The sequence below is a fragment of the Corvus hawaiiensis genome, chromosome 15 (genome assembly GCF_020740725.1).
Source record: "Corvus hawaiiensis isolate bCorHaw1 chromosome 15, bCorHaw1.pri.cur, whole genome shotgun sequence".
Classification (NCBI taxonomy): domain Eukaryota; kingdom Metazoa; phylum Chordata; class Aves; order Passeriformes; family Corvidae; genus Corvus; species Corvus hawaiiensis.
In genome coordinates, this window is record NC_063227.1 from 8,386,409 (window position 1) to 8,409,864 (window position 23,456).

The 23,456-nt window shown below is 45.5% G+C and overlaps 1 protein-coding gene and 1 long non-coding RNA gene across 4 annotated transcripts; one reads left to right on the forward strand and one right to left on the reverse strand.

The window, feature by feature from the left end:
• Positions 1 to 325: 325 nt before the first annotated feature.
• On the reverse strand, positions 326 to 20,230 carry MYOT (myotilin). Of its 3 annotated transcripts, XM_048320185.1 has the most exons (14): positions 20,168 to 20,230; positions 19,040 to 19,181; positions 18,391 to 18,414; positions 17,693 to 17,812; positions 16,828 to 17,086; positions 10,424 to 11,026; positions 8,523 to 8,673; positions 6,528 to 6,629; positions 4,484 to 4,533; positions 3,786 to 3,918; positions 2,555 to 2,762; positions 1,905 to 2,070; positions 1,294 to 1,427; positions 326 to 920 (listed from the first exon to the last, which is right to left on the reverse strand). In XM_048320185.1, the coding sequence occupies exons 1-14, from the start codon at positions 20,228 to 20,230 to the stop codon at positions 748 to 750; spliced, it is 2,328 nt and encodes a 775-aa protein (XP_048176142.1). In that variant the 3' UTR covers positions 326 to 747. The 3 variants fall into 3 exon arrangements, with proteins under 3 accessions (XP_048176142.1, XP_048176140.1, XP_048176141.1); XM_048320183.1 differs by lacking the exons at positions 16,828 to 17,086; positions 17,693 to 17,812; positions 18,391 to 18,414; positions 19,040 to 19,181; positions 20,168 to 20,230 and adding an exon at positions 12,737 to 12,994; XM_048320184.1 differs by lacking the exons at positions 10,424 to 11,026; positions 16,828 to 17,086; positions 17,693 to 17,812; ... (1 more) ...; positions 19,040 to 19,181; positions 20,168 to 20,230 and adding an exon at positions 12,737 to 12,979.
• On the forward strand, positions 7,274 to 16,991 carry LOC125333889. Its single transcript, XR_007206995.1, has 4 exons — positions 7,274 to 7,923; positions 12,388 to 12,531; positions 13,854 to 13,920; positions 16,833 to 16,991. It is a non-coding gene; the product is annotated as an uncharacterized LOC125333889 (long non-coding RNA).
• Positions 20,231 to 23,456: the final 3,226 nt, after the last annotated feature.

Below are 23,456 nucleotides of genomic sequence, written 5' to 3' on the forward strand. Positions count from 1 at the left end.
TGCAACCACTCATTGAGTAAAGGAGGGAAAACATGATAGCCTTAATGATTCATACTATAGAGGGCAGCTTTTGGGTCAAGAGTGCAAGGAGAAGAAATATTGATGTTGCCTCACTGGCATGGCTTAGTGTTAATAGGGTGTCGGCATTTAGTTTATGCTAAATATCTTACAGATGTCAGATGACAAATGACAGTGGGAGCAGACAGGGCAGGGGACAAGGGGAAGGCTTAGGTGGGTATGAATCCATCTTTCCCAGGCTGCAGCTGATGCCAGACTTTCAAAAGCTGCTTTTAACAGATCAAGCAAGAAGAGTCACAGTTGATGCTGGTTATTTAAAATTTTATTTGCCTCTAATTTATTCTCATAAAAACACTCTAATCTATTTGGTTTTAGTATTCAGACAGCACAGACTTCTGATGTTATCACAAGTGATATTAGAGAAGCAGTACAAACCAAGCTACCTTAGCATGTAACCAAGCACAGGTGGAACTAAGCCCACCCACACTTGAAAAACTAATTAACCTGCTTTCTTAAGCTTTCTAGTTAAAATGCAATACTCAGTTAATGGTTATAGTCACCAAACCATATAAATAAAATCTAACATGGTAAAACAGGAACAGCTGAATGTGCAAGAGTCAAAGTACAAATATGTAAGTAGGTATTTTGCTAATCAGAGCAATAACCAGATAACTGCATCTATGTTGTAACTGTCTCTTACAGGTGTGAGGTTTTCCTCTTCATTTCCAGTTAAAGTTCATCACTTTCATACAGTCCAGACTGCTCAGCCAAACGCTGAAACTCCCCTTCTGGTGAGAAAGCTTGTTTCACATCCAGTCCTCTTCCATTAAGTGCCAAGTACTTGCTAAAAGTTGGTCGAACCCGTAACTGCTTTGGGGCTGGAAGTGGCTTATTTGCATGTGCTGGAAGAGAGAGAAAAAGCCCCTTTCAGTGCCTTTCCAGAGTGTAGAAAGACCCACAGTAGAGCAACCCCATTGCTTTTTATCTGCAGTATAAACCAGCAAACCCTTGGGAAGAATTTAGCAGACAAACCCATATCTCAGACACCAGAGATTTATATTCAGCCTCTTGCTTGGTGTCAGGGAAATTGTAGTCTTTAAACAGTGCAAAGGACACACCACAGTGTCCTGTTACTACACAAAAGAGCTTTTCCCAGGATAGTTACTTTTTGTCTAGGAAATAAATCCTCCCAGCAGGCTGAGCTTCATGAGGTTGATCTTGAGGGCCTGTTCTGAATACAAGTGCACTTCCTGTGGCACGGGAGCTGGTACTTACTTGCGACTTCTAGCCTGGCGTGGCATGTGGCCACCCCTGCCCCGTTGACAGCAGACACGGTGTACCAGCCAGCATCCTTCTTGTTTGCATTATGGATCAGGAGGCAAATCCTTCCAGTATTGTCATGGAGCAAGCTGAAAAATTAAGGTGTTTTATGTCTAAGTGCTTTGAGGGAGAAGGAGAGAAATCAGAGTCAGTTGACATGCTGAGGAGCTGAGAAAGCGCCAGAACAACTCTTACAGGGCACTGCAGACTGCTCAGACATAAACACTGCATTCATGTTAGAGCCACCAGTGATTCACACCTTGGCACCATGCAGGTGTGTAGCCCCACGCTGCACATTTCAGTCCTAAAGCTGTGCTTCTCCATGGGCCCTCTAATGCTGCTGGCATTCAGAGCATCTGGGCACAGCTCTCCCTCTGTGCCCTTGAAACAAAACTCTCAGCACCGTGCCTGGCCAGCACATGGGCCTGCGCCCCCTGTGTCACACACGAGGGGCCGATCCAGCTTTCCAGCTTGCTGCTTTCAGAGACCAGCCTATTTACATTTGATTTAACAAATACTGGTTGTTGTTTTCTAACACACCAATGGCCGACTCTTCAGTAGGATACCTTATTCGGTCTGTATTATATTGTACCATTTCGTTGTTTCTTTTCCAGTAAATCCGAGGTGTTGGGATGGCAGAGATCTGGCATTCGAGTCTGGCTGTGTCTCCTTCAAAAACCTTTTTGCTTTGTGGCTTGAAGATGAAAGTTGGAGGCATGTGATGTTCTTTTGCTAAATTAAAGAGGAGAGATAAGGAGGAGTTACTGGAAGTGTGGAATGCTCATATCATGCTTGTTTTTTTAAGATTTCAGGATGCTAAATTCGGGAGGACACGTGTTCCTCACTGCATCTCCTTAGCCTGCAGGCAATTCCCATGAGCATAAGGGTGTAGTAAACACAGTCCACTTTAGAAGGAGAGTCAATAACATATGTTATCAAACCTGGAAAATTAATAACATTAATTAACTTAAATTCTGGACATCTCACTATATCTGAATATCCTGATAGAAGTGGTTTGAAGAAATATAGCATCCTAGATGTAGTTATTAAAAATAGTCTTGGAAAAGGTAAGTTGGTTTTTATTGTTTGAGCCTGAATATATGGAGTGCTACCTCTGCTTCTTATTAGTTTTATGTCCCAAACACAGGGATGAAAGCATTGGATTACTGAGACTTTCCCTGTGTGGCCAGGGAATTATCAGTGCTCTCAGCCTTACCAATCACTTCCACTTTTACTGTGAAAGATGCCTCTCCTGCACGGTTGACAGCCACACATTCATATGTTCCTGCATCAGCTGATTTGACTGCTTCAAAAATAAACGAGTGGAATCCCTTTTCTGACACTATCATTTTATGGAACTGATCCTGATGAACCATCCTTCCATTCTGGTACCACATCACATCAGGGGTTGGGAGCCCGCTAACCTGTGAGGGAGAGGAGAGCAGTGAAGAGTTAAACACCTTTAAGATAATAAAATCCCTCCAATACTACAGGGAGTTTGATGCTGATGGGTGATCAAACCATGATTCTACTGCAAAATTGTAAAGTGCTGCCTAGTTTTGAATACTAATGTGATTTTGCTCATGGAGTGCTGGGAAAAGACAAGCTTTAGCTACAAGACAGTAGATGCTGTTCCTGCAACTCCCTGCTGTTCCCTTCTTGTAAGGTGGCTTTGATCAGCCCCAAGATGCTCATTGTGGGTTCAGCCTTTCATTCTCATGGCTATCACTGCAGGCATGCTCCAGAGTCTCCATGGCACTCAGAAGTTTAGGCAACTTGCAGGAAGAAGGCCAAAGGTCATGTCTAAGGCTGGCCAGAGTTTACTGATGTAAAGAGAGTGGAAGTCATTAGGAAAATGCAAGCCAAACCCCAGCCAGCAAACACCCTCTGCAGTGAAGCTGCATGTGAGGGAGAGCAGGGTCCTTTCTTACCCAGGGTTGGTACAGCTGCCATGCAGTTTCAAGCCATTCCCAAGTTTTGTTTGTATTTAGGGCATTTCCTTGCTTGTCTGCTCCAGCAAGGGCACAGTTACCTCAGGAAGGCTCATTAAAGGAGTTGAGTCCTACACACACTTCTCTGGACGTGGGTTCACTGAAGTAGTGGAGTCCCTGGGCAAAACACAAGGTTCCCTGCCAAGAGGACTTTTTCAGCAGGGCATTAATATTCATTCTTCCCAAGGATGTCTAGAGACATTCTGTAGTGGTCTATATTTACCACTATTTAGCTTTAACCATACTCTTATGCAGCTAATTCCATTTACATTTTCCAAGGGAAAACGCTGAAATATTTAGCCATTTCCTATTTCTTGGTTTCCATAGCCTGGGGAGACCCTGAACCATCTGCCATTAGTGCTCTGGCTTATTGAAGTGCACAGGCACTGCAGAGACCTCTCTCCATGCCCCACACCCCAAGAGGGAATGGAATTGGAAGGGAGAGGTTGGCATTACTTTGAAGTCCAGCCTGCAGAAGCGCCCCTCCTCAATCACTGCATCTTCAGGCACTTGTGTGAAACGTGGCTGAAAGAACTTTTCCTGGATTGAGTCATGTCCACGATCGTCGGCTCTTGAGGATGGTCTGCTCCTGAAAAGGGGACAGGAACCGTAAATTGTGTAAAAGTTACCATAGCACAAATGGCATTGAAGCTCTGATTGCAGCTGGAGTCCCTAAACACGTGTAGGAATCCAACACTCCGGTTCTGAATGGTTTTTCAGCTGTAAGTCATAACTTTTGATCAGCCACTTCTATTGCTCAAAGTTGTTCAATTCAACACAGAAGCATAACCTTCATTATGGCCTAATATCCAAAAGAATTGGCAAGAGAAATGTAGGCTGTGTTTCATTTTCATCATTCATATCCATTTCAATATTTATATTTCTTTGACTAGAAATTAATCTTCTAGAATACAAAGAATATTTTCCCAAGGTGAATGGAGTTTTTAAACCGCTAGTGCTATGCTTAGAATTCACTGGATTAAGATCATAGGCATCATCATCCATCCACAAATGGTAGCATTTCAGTTGAAAGGGAGTGAATTAGGTAATTACTACTTTAGCAAAAGTGATAAGTAGTGAGATTAAACCAACATTGTCTAGAAATGTTTGAAATAAGATCTTGAAGAATAGCACAGCACAAGTTTATGCTTTACCTTACATGTGTTGTAGGAACCTGCAGCCTGATGTTTTCTGCATTCTGGTGCTTGGGAAGAGAAAGAGGAGAGGTGAGTTCACTTAGATTTATCTGTAGACTGAATGAGAAGCCATTTTAAGTTCATATCCTGACTGCTGCTTGAAAACAAAATGAATCTACTTCAGAAGTCATTGGGACAGGAGGTAGAGGAACTCGCATGAGGATCTGACACACTCTATGCTCACCATAGGCTTTGCCATGGCAGAACCTTTCATTGCTGCCCAGGTGATGGGTGCAGCAGCTTTGTCTGGCACACAAAGCTGTCTGCCAGCCCATAACCTTTGTTAGAGAGGAGCAGGACTCCTGGCAATATCTAAACTGAGACCTGAGTACAGAGTGTCCTTCCCCACAGCAGGAATAGAAGTGGAATCGCTGGCAAGAGCCTTGTATTGTGCCCACTTAAATATGGTACCAGCAGTGATGGAAACATGCTGAGCTGGAAAATACTTTTCTTTCTAGATCACAGCACCAACTAAGCTTGCTGACAACTCTGCAACCACATGACTAAATCTGCTAAAGTGCCCAGGATTGATTCCTGTTAGGAGCTTGGATGTTTGGAAAACGCGACAGAGTTTAGTGCCAGCGACTTGTTTTAGCAATGGAGTCAGAGAGAGCAAACGCTGCATGGAAATTTCTGGAGTGTTTGCATTGAGCCATTCCAAAGTTTGGTTCTGTGCTCAGCAGCCCAGTCCTGTGGGACTTTTAAGCCTGGATTTAAACTTCAAGCACAGAGGCAGTTTTAAGTTCAGGGGAAATATTTACATGAACGAGGGGTTTGCTGCACTGAGTTCAATGTGGAGTCCAAAGGCAGTTGCCTGTACCTGCTCATTTACACAAGTCCTGTACAGTTATTCCTTGTCCTGTGAAATGATGCTGTAGTGATGAAGTTGCTGATGATTCTAATGACCTGTTACATGGACTGAGTTAAGTTCCTGAGGAATCAGGAGGCTGAATGAATCAGTGACTACATCATTCAGAAATAAGACTGAACATTAGGAGTAAGATGTCCCAAACATAAGCCAATCTCTGCTTCTAATGTGCTTTTTTTAAAGCAGCATTTCACACATGCTGAAAAGTTGCCAGTCATCCTGTTTTGACTGAGTATTTTCTTATCTCTGCAAAAGATGAGGCTTCCCTTGCTCTCTGATGTTCATTATTTTCCCTTCTTTCCTGCTCTTGCTAGGTGATTGTTGGGGAGAAATAGCTCAAACTGTGCATTCCTCCTTTGCTGTGATCTTAGTGTCTGTTCCATGGAGGCGTTTTTCTGAGTGCACTTTGCCAGCTGTGTGCCTGCTCCTGGCTCTCTGCTGCCTGCAGCAGGAGGAGTGTTTCTGTCCCTGCACAGGTACCCAGTGCCATACCATGGATATTTCCACTAACTTTGAGCACGGAAGTACCAAAGAGAGCTTCTAACTGGCCTGAATAACCAACAGATGATGCAAGTCTCCAACTAAAACACTTTGGAAAAAGCCAGTAGTAATAGATTCTTGTATATCAGCATGTGGACTGCTGAAATAACTGCTTTGCATTCTCTTAATGGTTACAGCCCCCTGTAAGGGCTAAAACCCAACCAATCCCAGCCCAAGGCCATGACCTCTTGAAGCCAATGTCACTTATTCTGAACAGTGACAGGTGTAAATCTTGTTGTCCTGGCCAAGCCTGCACTCAGGCTGTTGGGAGTGGGTACCTGGATCCCTCATGGTGCTACTCCCTGCCTGTCACAGTGGGTACTGTGCTGTGCAGCACAGTACAGCAGCAGCTGCTGTAATTCCTCCCTGGAGAGGTCATTCCTACAGATCAGGCCCACTAAGGGAATGGTGCTTAAATTTCCCCCCTCTGCCATCACCCTGCAAAAACCCCAAACCCCTGCCGTGCAGAGCCCTCCCATTGAGAGCCGTCTCCTCACCTGCACTGGTACCAAATAAACCCAATCTGTGCCCATACAAGCAGGTCACAGCACAATCACCAGGAAATCCTTGCTCTAGAGACAGGTCCCCAGTTACCTGTGCATTCTGCATGTTGTCTTCACCCTGTGAGTCCAGTACAGAGGCAGCATTTACTGGTCCAAGCAGCCTGCGAGCCATTCTTTCTTCATAAGTCAATCGCTGAAAGCAGAGTGGAGAGGAATTCTAGTCAGAAGTTCATTTACTATTTCAGATCAGCTTGTTAAGAGCCCATTTATATGCCACAAATCCAGGATGTTGTCAATGGAAGCAGGAGCTGACCAGAAGCCCCACGTGTGGCCCAGAGGGTTTGCAGTCTGTGATGCCCACTGAAGTCAGCCTCAATATATACAGCACTGAAAGGCATAAAAGATTAAACTGCCTGTTCATCAAAGCCTTCCTAATGCCATCTGTGGCCTTCCACTCCTCCTCTTTCTCTGCTGGGATTATTTATGGGTAGCTGATGGCATCATCCTCAGAAGCCAGAGTGAGTCCCAGGGTACCTTTCTGTTGGGGCTGGGAAAACTTCCCAAGTCATTCAGCTGTGGAGCTAGAGGCATGATGGATGCTCCCAAAAAAGCAAGAGCCACACCAGAAGCAGGTGCAGCCAGAGGGGAGCACCACTACCCCTGAAAGCACTGGGGAGGTTTATGCCAGCACATCTGCAGGATGAAATGCTGTGAGCTGTCTGGAGAAGAGGCAAGGACACGTTTCAGGCATGACACAGTAAGTTCCTGCAATCTGGATGTGGCACACAGAGACCAAAATGAGCAGAGTTAAATTCAAGCTCTGTCAGTTGAGTTACTTTAGAAAAGTATGTTACTGCCCTGAGCACCAGAACACCTGACACTTCACTGCCCACAGAGTTTAACTCAAGTCTGGAGTTTGTGACACAAGGATAAGCTCTGACTGAATCTCTACAGTGTACAGACATACATGCATCTACTACTGGGTGGGGAAAGGCTTGGGAGCCTTGTGAGACTTTTCTTTAGAAGAGAGCACAAGGCCTTTAGGAAAACCTGTGAGAGCTGAATATCCCTGAGGTCCTTACGTGTGTATCAAGTGTGGCTGAGATTGGCCAGTTGGCTCAGACGCTGCTGGAGGACAAGGAGAGGAGGACACAGTGGTGATTGCATAAGCCTTATTTTTAGCCTGGCTTCCTATGGGAAGAAAAGCTGACTTGCTATGACAAGCTTTCTTACAGCACATAGGACATTCCTGTTAGGGGCATATTAAGTCAGATTTGACCTATTTGTTTGCCCATCAGTATTTAAAATGACATATGTGACACAAACCTGTTCTCACTGATGATAATGAAAATAATCCTTTCTACTTCGGGGGAAAGAAGATGGAAACTTTAAACACTGGGCTTTTACCAGTCTGCTTCCAGCCAGAAGAAAGGTTCCCACGTTATAAACCTGCCTGCTCCAGCTGTCTGCAATGGGCTTCCCTACTGGTAAGCAAATTTACGACCCAGATTTGGATTTCTCGGTAAAGAGGATTCCATTGTGACCCTCTGCAGAATAAATAATTAAGTACTGAGACTAAGAGGCCTTCTTATAGGAGACAGACCTTATAATAAAAACTTATATATTTTCTTTCATTTATTGTTGTTCATATAAAAAAAAAAAATTACCACATTTCATGGTGGTCCCTAAAATGAACTTTCAAATATTCCAATTTTTCCTCAGGTTCTAAAGATTTTGAGAGGTTTATTAACCCCAGTGTTGAAAACCAGGTTGCAGTCATGTCTAGAAAACTGAGGCATTCTCCTTGGATTTCTAACTGTCTGTGGATGTGATGTGCAGCAGGATCCCCAGAAGAGAGTTCAAATTTGTTCCACAGCTCTAAACATGTTCCTTTCTGTTTCACAGTGAAAGAATATTCTGATCCAACTTCATGGGATCTGTTGGGGTTCTGAGTAAAGGTGTTTGGGGAGTGCTGCTTCTGCATTTCCTCCTGCTTTTAGCTCAGTTGGGAGGCTCCAGCCTCTGGGGTACTAGAGGCAGTCTCTGCGTCCCTGCCTGCACTACTGGGCATTCTTCAATCCCTTACCTGGTTGCCGTTCTGGAGAAGGCTGTCTTTGCATCGGAGTTTCTTTTCCAAGTCCTGAATGAGGGCCTCTTTTGTTCCTCGAATTTCTTGGTCTGATGTCTTCTGCATAGAGTTGATGCTGGCTTGCTTGTTATACATGGGCTGTGAGTAACTACTCGTGCAGGAAGAGAAAACAAAGTTATTCCTGTAGGCCTGCTGGATTATTTGCTACAGCTTCACAGAATGCACACGAAAATGAGAGCCTGCCTCCTAAAAACTGTGGTTCTAATGAACCCACAAAGCATCTGGGAGACGAATAGGCCAAGTTGGGTAATTGAGTATCAAAACCTTAAGGGGAAGAAGCATCATGGTGCAGACAAGTCACTGAGTGTCCTCCCACAACACTCTTTCCGCATCCCTACGTCCTGCAGTGGCCCCTCACAGCCTGACCCTGTAATCCATAGCCACTTGTGGAGCTGGGTAGTACATTTGGTTCTGAAAGATGCTAGGAAAAGAGGAACATCCATCAGAACGGGCTGCAAAGGTCTGCTGGAGGTCACAGCACTCTGTGCTGACAGCATCTAACCTGGTTCGTGACCTGCACTTGGGCCTCCTATGCTGCACTTGTGCTCAGAAATTATTTCTATTCCAAATCCTCTTCTTCCTGTTGCTTAGGAATTTGTTCTGCTGACTAGAGTAGAGTAGAAGGGTTATACTTCTGGAATACACCCAGCACTGCTTGGACTTAATAACTTAATGCGAGTTATAACTTAATAACTTTAGTAATTTGCCCAGCAGATGAATTCATCTCATGTCCCTGTTTGCCCATTAGCAGTGTGATTGGGAAAATAATTCCTCAACTCACCGGCTGCTGTATTTAAGAGCAGCTTATATGAAAAACAAAGGGAGGCACCCAAGTCCTTTGCTATGGAAACAAACAACCCCACACTACAAACACAAACCCCAGCAGTCACTCCAGGTGCGTCCCAAACCCCCCACACTCCTGCAGGACTTCAGGAAACACTCCCCCGTTAACCCACTCCATCTTACCTTTCCCCTCCCCTCAGTGCTGTGATTCAGAAAACAGACAGAAGAATTCTGATTTCCTCAATGCAGACTGACACTTAAACCTGGATTTATATCCAGCAGGACCCCCTGCCCCTATCAACTTTCCAATATCTCACTTTGTGCGAATTCTATCCTGACTTTCCCCAGGACCTCCAGCTGATATTGGCAGGGATACAAGTTGGTGAGAAGGCAAGGCCCAGCTCCCTTTGAGATCTCACTGACCTTGGGAGATATTTGGATTGCAGCCCAAAGGCAAAATGATATAATACATATTCAGGAAAGAATTTAGTCTTTGGTCTAAAGGGGTAAAATTTTCAAGGGGCTGCATTTCTGTTCACATATATGATTAATGAGAAGGGTATCGTAGGTGAGTTTAGAGCCACACCATGATGTGGAACCTGAAAATATTGCTGAGACTTACTATGAAGGTCTAAGTTGTTTATAGGTGGGGAATACTACTGCCTTCCTGTCTCCCCGTTCATAAGCCATGTTTTTTGAGATGTTAATTTGAGATGGGTGCCTGTTTTCTGCTCTGAATAACCTTAAGAGATTTCTGTCAAATCAAACGAAACAATTCAAACCAACTCCAGAAAACCCACACAGCAGCCTGTGACATGCCCACTGTGCCATTTAATTCCTGGTGGACACCCATCTCTCCCACACAAGGGCAAGCACTCAGCCTCCTAACCTGACTCATGCAGAGTTCTGCCTTGAACACCAGAATTCAGCGGGAGCTGTGCCACTGGCTTTGGCCAGGCTGGTGCTTTACCGGGGGGCTGGGTTGGGATGGTCAGTGCTCGGGACAGGCCAGGCCAGAGGGAAGCAAGGGAGGTTAGAAGCCTGTGTATACTTACTGAGGTTCCATGGGAGAAGGAGCTGGGCTGTTATAGTCAGGCTGCGAGGGGAGCACTGAGCACAGGAATGCTGCGGGGGATTGGTTAGGCATGGATTGAAGCCTCTGCTCGGATGATGAGCTAGCAGGAGACTGTGCAGATGCAGGTGTGATGGGATATGTGGATTCCTTAGGGGCACTACAGGAAGGCGAGGAGAGCGTGATTGAAGAGCTCAGCGATGACGAGGAGGAGAATTTCTGCCCACTGGGGTTACGAGGCTGTATGAGGATGGAGGACTGTTTGATTTCTCTGTTTGACTCTGTAGAGGCTGCAGGTCCTGGAGGCTGCTGTTGCCCTTGACACACATTCTTAGATTGGATAAAGTGTTTTGGACGTTCGTAGTTAAACATGGTTGGTTGGCACATAGAGGAAACAGATGGGAGATTAGGGACACTCATAGGAGAGGTTTCACGGCTGTCCTGGGTTTTTGTTGGTGATAATTGGCTTTGGATAGGTGGCTGGTAAAAGCTAGGTGGTAGGCCACAAAAGTTTTCTTGGCTGGGCTCCTGGCTAGAATGGAACCCTTGCCTTGCAGAATAGAGGCTTTCTTGGTGTGGATTTTCCCTTAAGGAAGACAATACAGATAAAATAAATTGTATGTCACAAGCTGAATCACAAAAATACTGTGTTGTGAGCAGTCAATAGCAATCCAAAGAGTATGAAGTTCAACTAAATTAAAGCTTGAACTTAAAATAAAGTTATTTAGGATTTGTTAGAACTGTCCCAGAACTGTACGAACATTTTGGTTTACACTAACAAGCCACGCAGTCTGTCTGGCTCAGGTGCAGAGCTCTGTGGTTGTCTTGTATGCCAGAGTCCAGCAAATTCTAAAGGAAATAGCAATTGGTTTACCACCTGCCTAAGTCTACAGATAACCACAGATCCTACTGCTAAGCAAGGTAATTTCCCACATATCACCTTAACTAAAGATCCCTGGATCCTGCTGTTTTGTGCCCTGTCAAAATGCTAAACGTACTATTCCCTAGAACAAGCTATTTGTGCCAAGAAATTCCTCATACCACAGGGAAGCATGAAAGGTTCACTTTAAGTCTAAAATGAAACTCTTGAAACCAAATCTTCTGATTTCTTCCCTAATGGATTTTGAATTCAGAGCTTTTTATTTCCAACTGAGATTAGGGATTAGAATGCCAAGGACTGTGCCTCTCTGTTTGAGGTGATTTCCTGAGATTTGCTATTAAAGCTGCTAATCGCCAGAACGACATGAGCTGCAAGATAGCATAGGGCAAGCTGAGCTGCTCAGAGTCCTTCATTTATTTTGCAGGTGCTTGACATCTAAACCTGAGCTTTCCATCAGCTCAAAACCCAGGAAAGTTTCATTGAGCAAGCTTGTTAAAATGGACAAACCACTTCAGCTTCACGATAAATAAATAATTGCCCAAAATAAACACAAAACCACTACTAAAAAAAAGAAACGAAAAAAAGAGTATATAAATCCCCACAGTTACATGTGCTGGAAAAAATTGTAATCTTGCCCCACCGAGATCAGCTGTTTCACTGCTATATATACACCCAGTATATTGTATTCCTCTCGTTGGAGAGCCCGGAGAAGGGCTCCACGAGGTCATAAATTCCCATGGGGGCAGATAACTGGAGATGTTGCTCTGATTTTAAAGATTGAGGGCTTTCATTTCCTAAAGGTAATCGTCAATATTAGTTGTGAACTAGTTGCATGTAAACAGAGGCCTTATAGTAAAAATTCCCTAACTTTTCCCTTGTCATGCTCTTGGAATTTGAAGCTGACTCAGATTTTCGGAGCGTGTCCACACTGTGTTCTCATTCACTGGCGCAGAAAACTCGTTAAGTCTTGTCTTTACCCCATTTTTATATCACTACCTGTGCACAGATTTCTACATTCACTGTGCCACAGGCTGTGTACAGAAGCCAGCGTTTACTTTGTTTTCTAGAGCACTGCACTTAACCAAGCTCTGATGCACAGCGTCACTTCTCACAGCAAGCGATAAGCCATGTTTTCCTCAAATCATTCCAGCTTGATTTGGGAGGGAAAAAAATAAATCCGAAGAGACTTTTGACCTTACAAGATGAAAACAGTAAGTAATAACAGAGACATCTTGCTTGTTTAAAAACAAACCCATTTTTTGTCTCTGTTGCCGCTCACGTTACCTTTGACACCGCCGCACCCTAAAGGTACGTTTTCACCTCGGCATTCCCAGAGCGCTGCAGTCCCTCATGCCACCTCCCTAGCCAGCTTCCAAGTAAAAAGTGACGTGGAAAAAACCCAAACAAGCACCTTACCTACAGCCTAGAAGTTGTCACCTGGGCCGTGGCCGGTATTTTGGGAAGGGACGGTCATTCACCGGGCCGGGCTGTCATAGCCGCCCTCTGCGCGGCGGTACGAGACCGGAGGCTTTAATGTGCTGCCAGCAGTGACACCGCGGGACCTGCCTGTCCCCGGCCCCCGCCGCTGTCACAATAAGAGTCTCCGCAGCCCGGCCTGCCCGGACACTGTCTGAGGGCCGGAGCCGGGACTTGGGCAGGTGCCCGCGGGCAGCGGATCCCCCGCGGGCAGCGCTGGGACCGCCCGGCGCTCGGAGCCGCCGCTCCCGCGGGCGCTGCTGCTTTGGGCTGGCCCGACCCGGCTCTGTCCCGGCTCTGTCCCGGCCCCGGAGCGCTGGGGTGGCGATGGGCACAGCCCCAGCCCCGGCTGGCCTCGTCCCGCCCCGAGGGGAAGCGGCCGGGGCTGAGAAGGAGAAGGGGGAGAACTGAAGGAGTCGCCAGCTCTCGGACAGAAAAGCAGGTGTTCTGCCCATAGCACCGTCAGGGAGCAGCGAGGAAGGACCGCTGCTTGACCATCCCTAAACCCCACTTTGTTATCCCAAGGAAATTCTTGCCCAGAGAAGCTGTGGCTGCCCCATCCCTGGAAGTGTCCAAGGCCAGGTTGGATGGGGCCCTGAGCAACCTGGTCTAGCGAAAGGTGTTCCTGCCCATGACGGAAAAAAAGGTCACCTTTAAGGTGCTTTCCAGCCCAAACCATTCTGTAGTTCTAAATTCCTTGTTTAATTTATTTACTAATTGTTTGTAGCTAATTGCCTCTGCAGTGATGACACTCTGGTACTGCTTTTAGGGCTGTGCACTTAAAGGCAACAGATACTCGAGAGCCAGGTTTGAATGTGATTTAAATCCCCCCAGCCGCAGACCCGAGCGAGCCCTCCCTCCGTGCCCAAGCGCCACCTTGCCCAGGCCGGGGGAGACCCACACTCCCCTCATGCACGGAGCTCGGTCAGGAGCAGTGGCACTGCTCATGGATGTGTCTGAACAGTCATAAACTGAGTAACAAAACAAGCCTTGTGAAAAGAATGTGATAAAAATATGGTAAATATTAATATTTTGCTGTTTGTGTTTGTTATTACAGCTATTTACATGGATGGAAAAATGCAACTGTGCTGTTTCACCAGAACAGCAGCAGATCCTGCTGGCAGGTTAGGTGATTTGTATACCTTTAATCACCAGCTTCAATGCCTAATTACGTCTTAAATTAACATTATAGTGTTTTAAATATCTTAATCATACTTTGGCAACTCTCGCCTATTGTTTGAAAACACCCCAAGCCCGAAGGTTCCGCCGCTGGGCTGCGTGTGGGCTCTCAGCTGCCTCCCCTCTCCCTTCTCTGTGCCTGTGAGTCTGTCAGCACCGCGATCTTCAAGAGGTTAATCCACCTCTAGTGTTTTTATTTAAACATCGGCCCAACATTTTTGAACTAAAACTACAGAGCAGGCGTTAATTGAGCGCTAATTTATCTAAATTCCTCGTATGAAACTGATTAAGGGGGGGAATGTGTCCTTAGTTGTCAGAGACGTTATTTGCTTTTCAAGTTTAAAAAAAATTAAGTAAAATAATTAAAAAGGGCTAGTTTGTACAGAGAGAGGCGAGTACTTAAAAAAAAGTTACCTGTGGCATGCTCATTGCCCTGCAGGAGGCTGCGAGCACGCTAAAGGTCAGGCTCTGTGCTCAGACAGGCTCCCCGGCTTCCCACCAGCTAAAGTTGGCTGCAAGGTATCGATTTAAGGAAGTTTTATACACTTAAACGACTGGACACAACCGGGACAGCTTGTGTGAAAGAGAAGGAACAGAAAAACGTGACATCCAGCAGGTAGGAAAAATGGTGAAAGAACTGGAAGCTGAACTGATGAAGGCAGAGGAATAAATTTCATCTCCTGTGCCAAGTAACTTAATAGTGCTGTGAGTAGCACTGTGAGGTGTCAGAAACCAGCTTTTCTGTCCTGCTGCAGTTTACTTTCTAAGAATGGTGCGCTGCTGTTTCTGATTGGGTTCTCCTCGTTGCTTGAGTCATACAGCAAAAAATGTCTAGAAAAAGAGTTAAGGATCTTTTGCTTATTTGTTAAAGATACTTCAAAGCTACCTAAAAGACCTGGCAGTATGGTTAGTGCCTGAAGCCTCTTCTTTTGCTTGGATTGAGTTTCTTTAATGAAGTTAATAATCAAAAATTGTTTTGTTCTGCTTCTTCAAGGCTGCTGAGGACAGTGTAATCTGCAGGTGCCTTTACATCTGCTCAGAAAGGAGAAACGGGTAGCGGCAGTCTTGTTGAATTCAATTTTCTAGCTTTTGTGGAGTGCCTGTTGCTAGGCAATAATTGGGAGAAGTATGAGTACAAGGATTTCATTCATTTTATAGCTATTTCCAGTAATGGCTTTGTTCTGTCATCGCTGCCTTTGTTGGTATTTGCCTTTGGTAATACAGTTGCAACCACATACACTACATGAGGGAATTATATGTTAAATCTGACTAACAAGACAGTTATTTTACAGCCAGTCATTAGCCATGATTGCTTAGTTTGAGGTAACAGCAACATTTACAATGCTGAGTCACACTCATAATGATGTTTCAAAGCACCTGGCAGTACGTCTGTGGGCTTTAAAAGTATTTAAATCCTCATAGATGGGTATATCTAGAAATTTTAATAGTTTCTCTCTGTATCTTGAGATGTGTCCAAAGTCCGGTACTAGTTAATGTTTTTTGTTTACATTTATTTATATATATACGCACACACATATGTAACCTACATTTTTAGAAGCTATTACATAGCTGATTTTGGTGGCATGGTACATCCCTTTATGCATTAGGATCTGCCTAGGGTCCCAGCCGATTTCCCTGGAGCAAGCCTAAATTTCATGGAAGGGCTTGAAGCCAAACTCAGAGCTTCCTCTTAATGATCTGCATGCCGGTTATTGAAGCAAAACCATTTTTACTCAGTGATTAAGCAAAAAAATAACTCCCCTGCATGGAGACATCTATATTGAAATATGATCTCTCCTGTGGTAAAATTTGAAGGAGGGTGTTCAGAATTGTTAGAATGGCTGACTACATCCAAAAATAATCTCTAACCCAGGGAATGCTTTCTGTCAGGGACAGCCTTTACACACTCTGTAACAGGATCACTGCAGCTCCAGGCTGGCACTCAGCTGGGAGAGGAGGCACACGGCTGCCTTCCACGTAGCTCTCACTGTCACTAACAGGACTGAGGGAACTCCTCTGCTGGGCTTGGATGGCTGAACTGTCACCATTGGAGGTCATTGTTATGCCTATAAACCCCTGAGAAACCCTCTAGAAATGGGGCTGACATGGCCAATCTAGGCACTCTAACATGTTTTGTTTCTCTGGAGCAACCAAACAGGATAACTGATAATGCAATAAGTGTGCAGTGACTGGAGAGCTGCATTTGGGATGGAAATTGGATCAAGTCTTGTTATAAAATGGAATACTTTATTACTGGGGGAGAATCTCCATCTCCTGACCGGGGAGTGTCCCTCCCATGGCCTGGGACAGTTTTCATTCTACCCAGTGGGTTACTGGTTCAGTGCTTTTTCCTCCACGGAGTGCTTTGCAGGTCCTGTCTGCACCATGCTTACAGGATCTTGAGTTTTATTACTGTTTTTTAGAATAGGAAACAGAAACATGAGGTTATGCCACCTGGCCAAGGCCACTGAGGAAGGCAGCGGCCACCTTGAGATTTCCCAGGTACTCTGATCTTTGCCTCAAGCTCTGCTGTGGAACCAAAGGTCTCCTAGAGGATAATTATTTGGGGTGATGCTTTTAAGTTATTCACAGGCACTCCTGCAAATGACATCAGGCACTTCCCTGAGCCTTTAGGTGGTTACACACTTGGTCAAATGGAGCCTGTGCTGTGACCCGCCAGGCTGGCGCTGCACATTGTCATTGTCACCCAGGCAAACAGCTCAGGCTACTGCATGTGCCTGATCCCTGTGAGGGTAAGGGGCACTGGAGCTTGCAGCTGGCATCACTGGACAGTTCATTCCTTAAGTGTTGTAAAAAGCTGACACAGGGATGTGATTTTCTCTTTGTCTTACCGCAGAGGTGAAGCCCGAGGTGAATTTTCATAAGCTCCATGGAAATCTTCAGCTTGGCTCTTGGTGTTCGTCTTACCAAAGCTTGTGGCCGCTGCTCGAGTGCCCAGGCCGGGGCTCTCTGGGCTGTAGGATGGCAGAGCAGCTGCCCCACGGTCCTTGGCTCCTGTCTGGCTGTTCCTAGGAAAGGTCGGTTTCTTCATGGTGACCTGCACAGCTGGCCGGTGGGCAGCACCTCCAAAGCTTTCCAGCTCTTTAGCTCCTGGAAGGAAAATTATCCCCACGTCAGATGGGAAGCAGTGGTGGCTCACCAGTACAGCACATGCAATAACAGGGGATGGGAAACTGGAATGTCTGAGCAGGTGGATGAGGCTCATCCTGCCTGGGCTCTGCACAGACTGAAACCTGCACAGCTGCATGAGCCAAACCTGACTTCTGGCCGGGGTTGGTGAGCTCTGGGTACATGCCAGGTGCTGTTCTGATTGCAGATGGCTTCCAGCACAAGCCAAACAGGTCAGGTGGTACCATAAACAAGGTATAGACACAGCCAATGTGTTGGGCCAAGCTGGAATCCCTGAAGGGATGAAGCTCAGGGATGAGATTCCTCTGAGAGAGGGAACATCATCTCCCCCTTGTCATCCTTGACCCAGGAAGAAGAGGGACCAAAAGAAGAAACACAGAACAACTTGCATCCAGCTTTGAGAGGTACCAAAGCAGACTGCATTTTTTGGGCATTTCTCTTCTCTGGGGCCTACAAAATTGTTTGTGTCTGGCTTCTGCTTGGCAAATACCTGTGATTCTGCCTCATGTTGAGCAGCAGCAAATTCTTTTGTGCTTAGTTGCTCAACACAGAAATCCATGTGCTTACCTGGGGAAACAGAGAGATGTGCACTGGATGCTGCAGATCCAAATTCATTTTCAGCAACACATTTAAATATTCCAGAGTCTTCTGGAAAAGCTTCTGTAATAACCAGGGTGCAGACTTCCTCTGAAATAACAGATTCAGACATGCTGTTGTACTACGAGAGGCAAATGTTAACCTGTAGGAATTGCTCTTTACAGGACTGTTACTTAGTGATGGGGATTGGCATTAATAAAGTGCAAAAAAGTGATGTACAGGGTCTTAGGAAGTCAAGGGGCTTAGAAGGAGCAAGGATGAAGGAAAAGTCTTTCTTTCTGTGATTTTAATGAAACAAGGCACATTTTTTGTGGTGTTTTTTTTGGTTGGTTGGTTTGTTTTGTTTGGTTTTTTTTTTTGGTGGGTTTTTTTTGCTAAATTCTGTCTTTTCTTGCACAAGTTTAAAATATTATAGGTCAGAATGGTTGATATGTTTTCTCTTAGCACAGGGTATTCTTCATTGGCTGAATGCAAAAGGATTGATACCTTTTCCTAGTGTTGTGGGAAAAAAACAGGGCCTTTTGGGTGATTGCATCAAAATTAAGAACTTGAAAGCTCTTGGCCTGACTGAATATTCTGGATACCTTTGGATATTATCGTTTTATCTTGGATGAGCTGGGAAACACTGAGTGTGGTGAGGAGTCTAACAAAAAATGCAGTGTACTTACCAGGAACTGCTGTTGAACAAGCCTCTGCTCAAGATAAGAGAGAAAGAATTTAAATGGTTATAATGTCAGAACGGAAAAAAACCCAAACCCTTCAGCCCTCACTCCCTTTCCCACCTCAGCTGTCACCCTGGTTACCAGGGGACCATCTCCCTTTCTGTCCATCACGAGGAATAGCATCTGGTCAGGGAAAGCTCAGGTGTGGCTGGGGAACCTGGTGGTACAAACACGTCTCCACTGAGGTGATACACAAAGAGCTCTACTGACTTTGGAGTTGGTTGCTGTGGGTTGGCCCTCTGGAGCTCTGACCTCATGCCTGGGAGTGTCAGAAATCGTTTGAAATGAGGTTATGCTTTTTTCCCCATAGTTCATCAGTAGTTCTAGCATATGGTGACAATGTCTCCATGGCTCAGTAGGGCTGTCATTAATAACTAACTGTATGGAATCTTCCCCTGTTGTGCCTGACCCACTCATGCATTGCCAGAGGAAGGGCAGACTCTGGGCAGCAGCCTGTGACTTTGGGTCATCTGATACCTGTAAACTTAACTCTGCTTCTATGAATGATCTCCTGATTTCTATAGCAGTTCTCACTCCTGTCTTATCCCTGTCCCAATAAAATATCTGTACATCAAACAGGTGCAGCAACACCTACTTTTCCGCAGTATTCGGAAATCGGCAGAATCCACGATCTGATCATATTCCCTGTACCAGTGAACCTGCAGGCTGGGTGTGGAGTGAATGCGACACTCAAATACCACCAGCTGACCCTTGGTAGCTCTTATGTTTTGTAGACCCTGGAGGGGAAAATATTTGTGTTAAATGCCTGATTTAAGTGTTTCCCCATTGAAGCATTTATTAGGAAATGATACACCCTTCAGTGAGGAGAATGGTCTCACACCTGTATTTTCATTTTACTTATAATTGTTGGGCTGCCTGAAGTGGCCACCTAAAAACAGAGACTAGACAAGAATAAGGGAACAAAGGTAGGTATTTATTTGAAGGGCCTTCAAAGGTACCCCCTGGGGAGCCAGAGGCTACTGCCAAGATGGACCCCAAGATGGACCCCAGGTCACGAGTTCTGCACACTTGTATAGGTTTGGTTCATTTGCATATCAAGGTTAATTCTCCAATTAAAGCTTCAGTTAATGATGTAGTTTCCCCAAGCTTGTGCCCCCACCCTTAAAGGCTTTTGGTTTATACTTTTTGGGCCTAGGACAGTGTCCTTGGAGAGCAGGCCTGGAGAGGCTTTGTTACGTCTACCAAGCAGGAGAGAGCAGAAGTCAACAGGCTACAAGCAACTTCAGAGTCACACACTAGACAATACAGGATTTGAAAAATACGGAAGTTAAAACCTAAGGCATCAGTTGACTGAATTCTAAATGCGTTTGCGGTGGGTTGTGAGTGGAAGTTTTTCCAGCAGAAGACCAGTGCTCCTTAAAGCCTTGCTTGTGCATTTAAATAAAGATACAAATGCAGGAAAAACATCTATTCCACTGGATGCAACATAATAAGGGTGGTTACTATGTGAGGTTTCCACTCCAGCCTCCTTTGCAGGAAATAAATGAGATGAATTCCTATAAGTGGTTCTGTCTGTCTGGATCGTTTACCAATTAAGATGTTAGTTTGATAGCATCACTAAAGAAGAATGCTGGCTTTTCTGAATTGTAAATGAACCAATATTCCAGCCTAGAGATACCTTCTGATGGAAGAAAAACATGCAAAATCTAATGCTGGTAGTTGCAGGACAAGCTGTGTTGTTCAGACAACTTGAGGTTTTTACCTTTGTAAACACAGGTGTGGCTCCATAGGCAGACCCAGCCAGGCTCAGCGAGGGACTCTGCATCTAGATGGCAAAGAAAAGAGATTTTTATCGATTGAATTTTTCGTATGCAGAAACCTGGCTGTGTTGCAGGCACTTTACTTTGAAAGAGAAGAAGATTCAGAGTGTTTTACCTGTTGTTCATGTTCCAGGCTAGTAAATACCCTGTGGAGAGTCTCCACTCAAGTGCTTCAAGCAGAAACAACTCCCTGGCCTGTGGACACCAAGTTAGTGGGAAGAGGAGCTGATAGCCAGTAAGTGTTGCTCAGACTTGCCCACATCTTGTAGCCTCTGTGTAAAGATCAGTGCTGCTGCCAGTAGCTGTCCCCTTCTACAGAGATCCTGACCTGGTTTAGCTGATCCCAGGCCTGGCACTCCCTGGCTTGTGTTGTGTCTGTGGTTGATACTGTGAGGCTGAACATAGGGAAGTGAGCAGGGTCTCTCTGCTCTGTCCTGACATCCTCTCTTAAAGCTCAGCTGACACAGAGGTTCCAGTAAGGCCTCTGATTAGGCAAGAAAGGCAGTTTTGAGATGATCAAATATTTGCAGTGCAAGATGTGTCCTTGTTCCATGGTGGAGTGTTGATGTGCACTCATCTCTGTCGCATTTAGCTTTGGAAACATGTGTCTTGCATATAAATGTGCAACTGAAGAGCTTGGGTTTGTTTTGCTGTGGCCTTTTTTTATAATCTTAGCTTTGAAATAACCCAAGTTTTCATCTCTTTCCCGGCCAGCCTGAGTTTCGAGTCTGTCTCTAGGTGCCCTGACTTCCCCAGCTCTTGGCCACAAATGTGCTCTAAACCAGCTCTCTGTTCTGAAGTGAATATTTGAAGTATAACTGTGGCAGCCCCTCAAGCATTTCCAGCCCTGTCACCTGCTCCATCAGTTCTTGGCAATTCTGACTAGGAAACCTTCCAAGCCAGAAAGCCTTTTTCCAGAGCTTAGGGCCCAGATCTTGATATTCAGGCTGACCTTTGCCTCTAAGACACTTGCTGAAGATGAGCCTGAGCTGATCCTTGCAAAATATTCTTAGAATGCTGTAAATAATAATTTAAAACGTGTAACCTGCCCTTTGAGGGTCAATAGATAAGGCTGAATTAAAGTGGTGTAACTCTGGTGAACTGAAGGTTGTGGAAGACTGCCCTGGATGAGGAACCAAGGGACAGCGAAACACTGGTGGCTCTCTGCTTTTACCTAATGTGTGGGGAAAAACAAACAGGGCAGGATGGAGACAGAGGCTTTAGGAAGCTGAGTATACTTGATCCAATAATATTTACACTTACTGTGACATTCCTCTGGCCCTGACAGGATGCTGAGACTTGCAAGGAGGCTTAGCCTTCGGATTTACCCTAAGAACCTGGAGAGACAAACATAAAGCAGTGTGCGTTTAGAGCTATCTCCTTTTCCTTAGAACACAGTGATGACTCTGTTTTGTGAACTGAGCTTAGGCTGCTTGGAGTCACAGAGAGGTGCCAGAGGAAATAGAAGCATCCTGAGTATTTGAGAGTAGGCTCAGGTCACCTCCAGGACACGGAGAAAATGAATCAGGATTAATAATACAGACCCAACTTACATGTGAAACCTGGCTTCATGCTGGAGTTAGGGTTTTCCTGCATCTGGATGGAAAAGTCTAAAGAAAACCCTTGTTACTTTAGTGAAAGTGAAAATGGAACCTCATAAACCAGCTGCTAGGTCTCTCTGCATGGAGACTGTAGCATAATGGATTGACACAAAAAAAAGTAGTTACTGAGATCTTAATAGCTTACGACAGTAATTAAAAGTTTACAGGTTTCATCTTTGCTTCTCTTTTGCTATATCAAGAGGGATATCCTTGTCAATGTACCACAGGCTGCCAACCCTGCTTCTCCTGGTGCCACCTGCACCAGGACAAAGGCCAGTCTTGACAAACATCCAGCAGGAGCAGCAGCAATGCTGCTGTCACAAACTCTTCTGCAGTGAGCCTTAGAACTGTGGCCCTGGTGAGGGACAGCAGCACGTGTGACACATGGTGACAGTGCTCCTGTGCCTGTGTGCCTACAGCTGTGGGGAAGGAATGGAACCTGGTTTGCCATCCAGGAGAAGACATGGAAATGCCTGAATAGGCATTCTGCTGGCTGCAGGAGCCGTGGAGGTCCTCTGCTGCTCTCTGCTGTGATGCAATCCTCATGAGCAGAAGTGGGCCCTGGGATTTGCATTCCCCATCCATTAAGGCAGCTCCCACCCTCTCCCACTCTTGGTGCCTGTGGCATTGAATTCGATGCTGTCTGGCAGCTGATGTGTAGTGCCAAGCCCCGAGCCCGTGGCCATGCACACAGCACCTGAAGGTACTGGCAGATGGTTGCAGAGCTGCTGTTTGCTGTTGAATGATCAGTTGCTAAGGCCACTGTAGTGTTCCCATGTGAGGTCCTTGCCTGAGCCACTGGCTGTGTGGCAGTTTTGCTTTGTGTTTGCAGTCTGTGAAGAACCAGATGTGAGAGGTCATGGTTTGGCACCTTAACTCTGTTTAAGGCTGCAGTTGTTTTCTGGCACCCTGACAGTGCTCTAGGTCAGAAGAGCATGTGTGTTTCTTCAGGGTTTGGATCTTACCCTTGTTGATCTCACATGGTAGAGTTTGGCACTTAGAGCATTTGTTAGACATTATGTAGAGTAACTGCAAATTTGGGATCTTTTAGCTGACTGTCACCCTGTCTGGGAGTCGTATTGGTGGAGTTACAGATGGGTGCCTGGTGTAGAGATATGGAGATACCTCAGCAGAGTGGGATTTAATTACCTTGAAGAGGTCAGTAGGTTACAAATCACCCATCTTATCAAATAAAATCAAAGTACGTGTCTGAATTCCTCAGAGGATTTGCATAAATAACTTACTTGAGTCTGTTCTCTCTCTCTTCTGCTTTCTGGCACTCCCCAAAACAGTCACACTTGATTACCGTGATGGATATTTTGCAGTCTAGTTGGATTTGCCTGGTTAAAATAAGAACATATCCCTGTGTGTCTCATTCAGCCCTGCTGGGTGTTACCGAGCCCTGAGGGCCCCAGGCACAGTTACCCATGGACTTGGACCACCCATGGCCTTCATATTTCTAGCTGTTGCTCTTGATTTATAAATGTCTCTCAAGCAGTTCAAGGATGGCTCCTGTCCAAGGTTATATCATGAGGCCATCAGCAGGGCTCTGCTGTGATGCAAGGGCTGCTGGATAATCCCAAACCCTTGGATGTGGGAGCAGGGCCTGGGAAGCCAATGTTTTTGAGTT